Source organism: Bison bison, unplaced genomic scaffold (genome assembly GCF_000754665.1).
Source record: "Bison bison bison isolate TAMUID 2011002044 unplaced genomic scaffold, Bison_UMD1.0 scf7180017864381, whole genome shotgun sequence".
Taxonomy (NCBI): domain Eukaryota; kingdom Metazoa; phylum Chordata; class Mammalia; order Artiodactyla; family Bovidae; genus Bison; species Bison bison.
The window spans coordinates 1,306,103-1,316,284 of record NW_011494953.1 but is presented as its reverse complement, the minus strand read 5'-3'; the positions used below and the strand labels follow the sequence as shown (position 1 = coordinate 1,316,284).

General features: G+C 48.7%; 1 protein-coding gene across 1 annotated transcript; it reads right to left on the bottom strand.

Annotated features, from left to right (window-relative positions):
• Positions 1 to 3,543: 3,543 nt before the first annotated feature.
• On the bottom strand, positions 3,544 to 7,407 carry LOC105001334 (cornulin-like). Its single transcript, XM_010857548.1, has 3 exons — positions 7,270 to 7,407; positions 5,531 to 6,168; positions 3,544 to 5,425 (listed from the first exon to the last, which is right to left on the bottom strand). The coding sequence occupies exons 1-3, from the start codon at positions 7,405 to 7,407 to the stop codon at positions 3,544 to 3,546; spliced, it is 2,658 nt and encodes an 885-aa protein (XP_010855850.1).
• Positions 7,408 to 10,182: the final 2,775 nt, after the last annotated feature.

Below are 10,182 nucleotides of genomic sequence, written 5' to 3'. Positions count from 1 at the left end.
CTCAGCTTTCTTCATAGTCCAACTCTCACATCCATACATGACCACTGGAAAAACCATAGCCTTGACTGGATGGACCTTTGTTGGCAAAGTAATATTTCTGCTTTTCAATATGCTATCTAGGTTGGTCATAACTTTCCTTCCAAGGAGCAAGCATCTTTTAATTTTGTGGCTGCAGTCACCATCTGCAGTGATTTTGGAGCCCCCCAAAATAAAGTCTGCCCTGTTTCCACTGTTTCCCCATCTATTTCCCATGAAGTGGGATGCCATGATCTTCATTTTCTGAATGTTGAACTTTAAGCCAAGTTTTTCACTCTCCTCTTTCACTTTCATCAAGAGGCTTTTTAGTTCCTTTTCATTTTCTGCCATAAGGATGGTGTCACCTGCATATCTGAGGTTACTGATATTTCTGCTGGCAATCTTGATTCCAGCTTGTGCTTCTTCCAGCCCATCGTTTCTCATGATGTACCCTGCATATAAGTTAAATAAGCAGGGTGACGATATACAGCCTTGACATACTCCTTTTCCTATTTGGAACCAGTCTGTTGTTCCATGTCCAGTTCTGTTGCCTCCTGTTGCCTCATGTCCATTGAGTCAGTGATGCCACCCAACCATCTCATCCTCTGTCATCCCCTTCTCCTCCTGCCTTCAATCTTTCCCAGCATCAGGGTCTTTTCAAATGAGTCAGCTCTTTGAATCAGGTGGCCAAATTATTGGAGTTTTAGCTTCAACATTAGTCCTTCCAATGAATACTCAGGACTGATCTCCTTTAGGATGGACTGATTGGATCTCCTTGCAGTCCAAGGGACTCTCAAGAGTCTTCTCCAACACCACGGTTCAAAAGCATCAATTCTTCAGCACTCAGCTTTCTTTATAGTAGGGACAGATACAAAATCACTTTGTCCTCAGAAGAGCAGCCTGACCTTTTACACATGCTTCCTCCTTACTCTTCCGGCTCTAGTTCTGAGTTTTTGTTTTGGGTTTTAGTTTTCTATTGCTCTGTAACAAATTACCAGAAACTTAATGGCTTAAAACAATTTAAAAAGTTATTCCCTTGCATCCTTGGAAAACAGAAGTTTAAAATCAAGGTGCTGGAAAGGCAACTAGAGGCACTAGGGAATTCTATTTCCTTACATTTTTTAGCTTCTGGAAGTCACCTGAATTCCTTGGCTTATGATACATCACTACAACTCCAATCCTTTTACTGATTTTGGTCCTCTTGCCTCACCTTTATGAGGACCTTTGTGATTACACAGGGCCCACCTGGATAACCCACTCCAGTACTCTTGCCTGGCAAATCCCATGGACAGAGGAGCCTGGTAGGCTGCAGTCCATGGGGTCGCTAGGAGTCGGACACAACTGAGCGACTTCACTTTCATTTTTCACTTTCATGTATTGGAGAAGGAAATGGCAACCCACTCCAGTGTTCTTGCCTGAAGAATCCCAGGGACAGGGGAGCCTGGTGGGCTGCCGTCTCTGGGGTCACACACAGTTGGACACAACTGAAGCGACTTAGCAGCAACAGCAGCACTTGGATAATCCAGAACAATATCCTCATCTCAAGACTCTTAATTCAATCACATCTACTAAATCCCATTTGCTATATAAGGTAATATATTCACAGATTCCTTGGATTAGGACATGGACATTTTGGGAGATTATTATTCAGCCTAACACATTTTGTTTGCTCCTGGGAGATTTCCCTTTTTCCCCGTAACCTAACAATGTAATGAAAAAATGTGTTTTATGCAGGATCTACTTGCTTTCTTGTGGGAGGCCCTTCAGAGTATCTAGTCTGCCACTCTATCAGAAGCCAAATTTCCCTTAAGAAGTTCCTAAACACTTTGCATAGGCTCTGCTCCAAACTTTGGGACTCAGCATCTCTAGGGTTAGGTTTATAAACCTGTATTTTAAAACCTACTTCCAAGGCGATTCTCACAATAAACCAGAATGGAGAGGTTCTACCCCATAACCTGTTCATATCCAATGAGTGAGACATCATGAACAATCAGAGCTGACATGGGTGAGAGAGTGGGAAAGGGGAGCCCAGGCTCTTGGCTCAGTTCCTGGGAACATTATGCCTTTTCCTTCCTTTACACAGTCCCTGTAGGCCTTCTTCCATTTATTGATACCCTTAGGTCAGCCTTCCTTTTTGACCTTACAAGGTAAACAGAGACTTTGCACTGTAGAATTAGAGATTGTGAGATTATCTTTTAGAGACTGAGATTACCTTTGCCTACCTAAGTCCTGCTTGTCCTTTAAGAGCATTTACCAAAAAAAGCCTCTTCTGATTGCAACTTTCCTGATCCATTTCTGCCAAATATAAAAGTATGGTATCTCTTCTCTTTGACTCTGACAACCCTTGAAATCTTTTTTTTAAAGGTATAGTTGATTTACAATATTGTGTTAGTTTCAGATGTATGACAAAGTGATTTAGTTATACATTTTGTAAATGTATATATTGTCTTTTTTCAATGATTTTCTATTATAGTTTATTATAAGATATTGAAAATATTCTCTGTGCTATACAGTAAAACCTTGTTATTTAAATCTATTTTATTTATGGTATTATGCATCTGTATTCCATTCTCCCTTCCCCTTTGATAACTGTAAGCTTGTTTTCTATGTCTCGGAGTCTGTTTCTGTCTTATAAATAAGTTCACTTGTACTGTTTTTTAGATTTTACAAATAAATGATATCATATATTTTTCTTTGTCTGACTTACCTCACTTAGTATGATAATCTCTAGGTCCACTCATGTTGTTGCAAATGGTATTATTTCACTCTTTTTTATGACTAAGTAGTATTCCATTGTGTATTTATGTGACACATCTTCTTTATCCATTCATCTGTTGATGGACATATACACTGCTTCCATGACCTGGCTATTATACAGAGTGCCGCTATGAACATTGTAGTGCTTGTATCTTTTCAAAGTAGAGCTTTCGTCTTTTCCAGGATACATGCCCAGGAGTGGAATTGCTGGATTATATGGTAAATCTATTTTTAGTTTTTTAAAGGAATCTCCATACTCTTTTCCATAGTGGCTGCATAACTTGTGGAATCTTGCACAGTGTTTTCTCAACCAGATATTCTACAAGGGTAGGGACCACGTCCAGTTCATCACCAAAGTCCTGTCATCAAGGCTCTGTAGTCTTTAGCCCATCACGTTAATAGTGATTGAATGGAACATGAAGCCCAGTTGCTTAGGAAGCTTTTATTGATGTGTTAGGATAGACGAGGCAATGGACAGACAGCAGAATCTATAAAAGTAACTGAAACCCCCCACAAGCTAAGGAAAACGTGGCACAAAGGGATGAGTTGTTGCATGTCTTCTTGCCCCTGCTCAGCAAAGGAGGTAAGAGAGAAAAATTAAGGATAGCAATCACCTTGCAGAAATGGCCTCACTGAGAAAGAGCTAAGAGCGAAGTACCACCATGAAGAGCTAATGTTCAGGGACTTGCTAACTGGACTGGCCAGGGCACAGCAAGCCAACTGCCCTCTGCTCTTCTCTGTGCTGGGCACTGGAGTCCAGGGCTGGGGCACTCATGGCTTGCTGCTTTTGAAGTAGGAATACAGTCCCCTGGCTGTGAGTCCTCGCTTCCCGTCTGGCGGGGCTGCCTCCCGGCCTTGTGCTGAAGGGACACTAGCGTGTAGGCTGCCCTGGTCCTGCCTTCGGATCACTGTCTCCCTCGTGTGGTCATCAACCCACTCCTGATGAACCACAGTGGGATCTCTTTCTCCCTGGCCTCCTGTCGCACTGGACGGTGGGTGAGTACTGCTTCTGTCCTGCCTGCCCGTCACAGTGCTCGCCCCAGTCTGGGCCTGCCCTCCCAGCACTGTCTCTCCTGCCTCGCAGTTGCTCACCTGTGTCTGTCTTTGACTACTGCCTGACTGCCTCTGGGGCTGGCCCTGTTCTCCTGCCCCGGTATGCCTTGTAATCTGGCCCCTGTCCTGTTCCATGGCCTGGGGGGCACCTCCCTGTGTCTGAATGTGTCCTCCTGTCACAACCTGCCTTGTCTGATACCTGTCTTGACTGTGAGTCTCAGTCCCTCTGGTGGACTCCTGTGGTTTCGTGCTGACACTTCCTGTCTGATGGCTCCTGTCCTGCTCCGTGGTACGAATGTGTGTCTGGGTTTGTGGCCTTGTCTCTGCCTGAATGTGTCCTCCTGTCACCACTTGGCTTGTCTGGTTCCTGTCTTGACCGTGGGTCTCAGTCCCTCTGGTGGACTCCCGTGGCTGGGTGCTGGTGCTTCCAGTCTGCTGGCTCCTATTTTGTTCCACTGTCTGGGTTTGTGACCTTGTCTGTGTCTGAATGTGTCCTCCTGTCACCACTTGGCTTGTCTGCCTCCCACCCTGACTGTGGGCCTCAGTCCCTCTGGTGGACTCCTGTGGCTGGGTGCTGGCACTTCCTGTCTGATGGCTCCTGTCCTGCTCCAAGGTATGAGTGTGTATCTGGGTTTGTGACCTTGTCTCTGCCTGAATATGTCCTCCTGTCACCACTTGGCTTGTCTGTCTCCCATCTTGACTGTGGGCCTCAGTCCCTCTGGTGGACTCCCGTGGCTGGGTGCTGGCACTTCCTGTCTGATGACTCCTGTCCTGCTCCGTGGTATGAGTGTGTGTCTGGGTTTGTGACCTTGTCTCTGCCTGAATGTGTCCTCCTGTCACCACTTGGCTTGTCTGGTTCCTGTCTTGACTGTTGGCCTCAGTTCCTCTGGTCTGGCCACAAGTAGACTCCCGTGGCTGGGTGCTGGTGCTTCCTGTCTGATGGCTCCTGTCCTGCTCCGTGGTATGAGTGTGTGTCTGGGTTTGTGACCTTGTCTCTGCCTGAATGTGTCCTCCTGTCACCACTTGGCTTGTCTGGTTCCTGTCTTGACTGTTGGCCTCAGTTCCTCTGGTCTGGCCACAAGTAGACTCCCGTGGCTGGGTGCTGGTGCTTCCTGTCTGATGGCTCCTGTCCTGCTCCATGGTATGAGTGTGTGTCTGGGTTTGTGACCTTGTCTCTGCCTGAATGTGTCCTCCTGTCACCACTTGGCTTGTCTGCCTCCCATCTTGACTGTGGGTCTCAGTCCCTCTGGTGGACTCCTGTGGCTGGGTGCTGGTGCTTCCTGTCTGATGGCTCCTGTCCTGCTCCGTGGTATGAGTGTGTATCTGGGTTTGTGGCCTTGTCTCTGCCTGAACGTGTCCTCCTGTCACCACTTGGCTTGTCTGACTGTGGGTCTCAGTCCCTCTGGTGGACTCCCGTGGCTGAGTGCTGGTGCTTCCTGTCTGATGGCTCCTGTCCTGCTCCGTAGTATGAGTGTGTATCTGGGTTTGTGACCTTGTCTCTGCCTGAATGTGTCCTCCTGTCACCACTTGGCTTGTCTGTCTCCCATCTTGACTGTGGGCCTCAGTCCCTCTGGTGGACTCCCGTGGCTGGGTGCTGGCACTTCCTGTCTGATGACTCCTGTCCTGCTCCGTGGTATGAGTGTGTATCTGGGTTTGTGGCCTTGTCTCTGCTGTCTGACTGTGGGTCTCAGTCCCTCTGGTGGACTCCTGTGGCTGGGTGCTGGCGCTTCCTGTCTGATGGCTCCTGTCCTGCTCCACTGCCTGAGTGGCACTTGTCCGGGTCTGAGTTATGGTTCCAGTGATGGTCTCACTTGTCTGGTGGGCTCTGTCCTGGTTGCTGGCCTGCAGCTGTCTCTCTGTCCCCCTCTCTCTGGTCTGAGAACTCTTGTCTTCTCGCATTCTCTGGGCCTGCTCCACGTGGCCCCTTGCTTGTGTAGACTGGCTCACTCCCTCCTGTCTCTGGGACTCAGACTGCCTGTCTTGGTGACTGACCTGAGCAGAGCTGGTGTCCTGACCCTGGGTCTGAGGCCCAGGCCCTCCTGGCCCCCTGGAAGCCTGCTCACTCTGTGGGTCACTGCTCCCTGCCGGGCCTTGTCTATTCCCAGGCCTTCCCACTGCAGTGCTGCTTCTCTGTCCTGCCCCTGGCTCTTGGGTGGCTGCAGGGGCACCACGGCCAGATTCCTGAGATCCACATGCTCCCTCAGGACCCTCACTCAGTGTCTCGAAACAGGCCTGGGCGACTTTGAACACTAAGACCAAGAATTCCTTGAATTCCACTGTCCCTGTGTCATCTTCGTCCAGCAGGCGCAGGACTTCATCCACAGTGGCCGGATCATGGGGTTTCTGTGGAGAAGATGAGGCTACGTCAGTACCCCTCCTTTGAGGAGGACAAGGTCAGGCCAGTCAGCTAAGCTTCCAGGCATCCAACCTCTGGGCCTAAGGGCCCAACTGCTTGGCACCCCCCATACCACACACACACACGCACACACACACACACACACCCTGCTACCACAGAAGCACTAACATAAAATCACTGTCATTGAGTCCAGCTCCCTCAAGGGCAGGAAGCATGCTTTGTGTTGTATCCTGTGTGTTGGGCCCAGTTTCCGGTCTACAGGAGAACTGGATAAAGATGTCATGAAGAATGGCTAAATGACTGAGCTTGTAGATTCTTCAGGCTGCCCTCAGGCCCTGGACCCTGGCATGGAGGTGTTTTTTTTCTCCAGCCAGCACACCACCAAGAAAAGCTCAGCAGGAAGATGGCCCCGTGGGAATTCTGTGAGGTCCTCACTGAGGAGCTCAGGTGTTTTCCCAAGTTGGGGCATCTGGTGGGTTGCCCTCAGTGTGCAGAAGCAGCACCCTGCTGTGCCCACACCTTCCTGCCCCCAGGACTTTCACCATCCCGGTTGCTTTAGCTGTACACCAAAGGCAGGGAGAGTGAGGGAAGTGCATCAGGGCTCTGGGGCTGTCTTGCAGGAAGGGGCTCCCAGAGTCTCCCCTAGCTGCTACACCTCACTTCTGATGCGACCTCTCAGCTAATATATTGGAGCAACTGCTTCCAGCCAAGCACAAAGCCGTACTTCTTGTGAATGCTCGTTACTGATGATCACACTTCCGGTAGACGTAGACGTGCCCGCCATATCAGATTTAAGAAGCAGCAGAAAGTAACGATTGCCATTTCTAGAATAGTCGAAGGCTCCGTTCCTTTCTGAGCTGTCCCTTTAGTGTCCTCTTACTCTGTCTCCAAATTAGAATTAATTGAAGTCAAGGTATTTCTTTAAGGACCAGGCCCGTGACCATCCCTGCTCCCTCTCCTGCTCTTTCTCTGCTGCGCAGCCTCCATTAGGACTGGCGGGCCTGGGTGTAGCGGCTTAGAATCCCAAGCAAATATGGCCATTCTCTCTTCCCTCCTGCTCCCCACACCCCGACCCGTGCGTCTCTTACCACGATGACATCAGCGAACTCTTTCTCCAGGAGCCTTTTGAGCTCCCCTCTTTCCAGCACTGCGCAATCGCCCTCCATCCTGGCATAGCGCCTGAAGGCTTCGATGATCCCATTAATGTTTCGCAGTAACTGCGGCATCTTTGAGTCCTGCTGACGAAAGAGGAAAAGCCCCAGCTTGGGGGATCCATAATCAACCTAGCTGTTTCCTAGAGAGCACTTTTGCTTCTAAGTCCTTTCTTTGCCTATTCAGCTCTGCTTTGGGCCCCTCTGCTGTGTCTTCCTTGGTATTGCCTACGTAACGCGTTTTACCAACGGGAAGGAGGAGCAGGTGTGGTTGCAGGCAGGGTCTAGATGCGGCCCCACCGCCTCCCTGTCAGGTGAACTGGGGCGGGCTGCTTTGCCTCTCCATGCCTCAGTTTACTCACTGCGAAATGAAGGCAGTATTATTATTTATTTTATACGATTATTGTGAAGATTTAAAGAGATTTTTCATATAAAACACTTGGCAGATGCTGGTAAGACTAAGTGCTAGCTATTAAATATCACTAGCAGGTTATTATACCCAGATATAATTTGTGCATATCTATGTACACTCTTCTGATCACCAGGCGCTTTCAGAGGCATCATCTCCTGTAATTCTGATTATCTTGGATTATTAGCTCAGAGAAGCTAGATAATTTGCCCAAGGCCACACAGCTTATAAGGAACCAAGAAATCCTAGACGCCAAATGCAGTGAGCTTTCTAGACTGTACCCCATGGATAGGGCAATGCTGTTGCTATCACAGGTATTAGGGTCCTGCCAGGAACACCCACAGGCAATAAGTACATACGTGGGTCAACTCCTGCCTCTGATGGGGGCCAAGGAGGAACCCCAGGGCTCAACTCTGCCCTTTCTGGCTTCCTTTTCGGAATGTGTTCATGGAGAAGCCAGGCTGCCAGCTGCCGGGAATACTGTGGAGCTGGTGCCTTCCTGGATGGGAGGCCTTCCAATTCTGAGAGTCCATGTTTCTCTGAATGTGACCTCTGTCCTCAGTGCTGCGACCTGGGAGAAAGTCAGCTGCCCATAGCTGTGTGGCTCCTCCACGGCCCTTGTGGCCTGCAAGGAACTGAAGGGAGAGTTTCCCTGGTTTCTGGATTTGGTGGATGAGCAAGAGGCAAAGAAACCTGGACATGCATTGAGCAGAAGCCTTGGAGAGCCCAAAAGAGATGACCATCACACATGGTGAGCTTCAGACGCAAGTGGGGGTTTTGAGGAATGGAAAGCTACAGAAGCTGGAAAGCCAGGGGGGAAAGTGCCATGGAGAAGGGAAGAAGAAGGCCGTGGGGGAGAGAAAGGCATGATTAGAGAGTGAAGTGAGGAGAGAAGGGAAGGCGACTCAGTGCTGGAGGAAGCAGATTATGTGGAAAGTTACAGACCCCAGGGGAGCTCTTCAAGGGGTGCCCTTGCTACCATCTAGTAGCCCAAAATCACAGGCAGACCTTGCTTCCTTGTGTAGGTCAAAACTTAGACTATTGCACCTCAAGAGAGAAGTGAAAAGATCTTTAAAAAAAAAAAAAAAATCCTTGTGGAAAACAGAGGCCACTGACCTTTAAACTGTACAGATAATAATAAGATAATAAGATAACCTTTTAGTCACATTTCAAATCCCTTAGAATAAATGTGCAGACTCATGACTTTCCTGGTGGTCCAGTGGTTAAGACTCCATGTTCCCATTGCAGGGGTCCCAGGTTCGATCCCTGGTCAGAAAACTAGATCCCACATGCTGCAACTAAGTTTGCCTGCTGCAGCTAAGACCTGGTACAGCCAAATAATAAATAAATAATATTAAAAATGAAGTCTCAAAAAAAAAATTCACGAACTCCTCTTGCCTATATATGGCCCTGGGGGGGAGGGCTGCCATGTAAGTCTCTCCCTCCGTGAGAAGTCTCAACCCCATTGTTGGGTTTGGCAGAAGTTGCTTGGTGGCACAGACCCTGAGCACTCCGGTGAGGCTTCCAGAACCTTAAAAACCAGAGACCCTTAGCTGATCTAGGAAGGCACATGGGTGGCTCCATCACTCTTGCCAACACAGCCTTGCAGTGAGAGGAGCTGCTGCCAGGGCAGCTGCAGGGGAGGAGGAGAGAGTGTACCTGCTTTGGGAAAACACCTGGTTTTCCCAGGGCCCATCAGAGCAGATGCTTTCTGCCCACAGCCACCACTGATAGCCCTACAGCCACCACTGATAGCCCTACAAGACCCTATCTGATAGCCTGGTTTTATGAACTCAGATCAGCAAGACACTGATAGTGAGAAAGAGGTTCCTCAAGAGGGGATTTACCTAATGCACAGGTAAGAGTGAGAAAAAGGTTCCTCAGGAGGGAACTTACCTAATGCACAGGCAGGATGAAGCAAGTGGCTATTATGCGGTCTGTGGAGTACCAGGTGAGTGGGATGGCAACCTTTTATAAGGGATTTAAACAAGGCTAGTGTTTTAGACAGGATGTCCCCGCCTCATGGGAAGGCTTGATTCATCCAAGCTCACCCAGCCCAGCCTCACCTCCCTTCTTGTCTGTTTAACCTACTGGTCTAATTAGCAGGCCCCTCCTACCACAGTTGGTGTCCTTTGTCCAGCTCTCATCTCTTCCTGGGTCTATCTCCTCATGACAGGGCATCACCTTTCCAATGTGATGGTCTTGGCACGGGTAGGGGTTCCTGGTAAGCATTCTTCCTCTTGGTGTGACTGCCCAGTCATGGACTTCCCTCTCCTTTTTTTTTTTAATACAAACATTCATGAACATAGCCATCTACTAAGGGTTATCCTTTTCAAAGTGGTCACTTTGTGAGGCTACACATGTTTTTCTGATGATGTTGCCATTCCTTAGAACATTCTCGGGATTTTTCTTGTGGAAATTGTCTTTCATACCAAATTTAT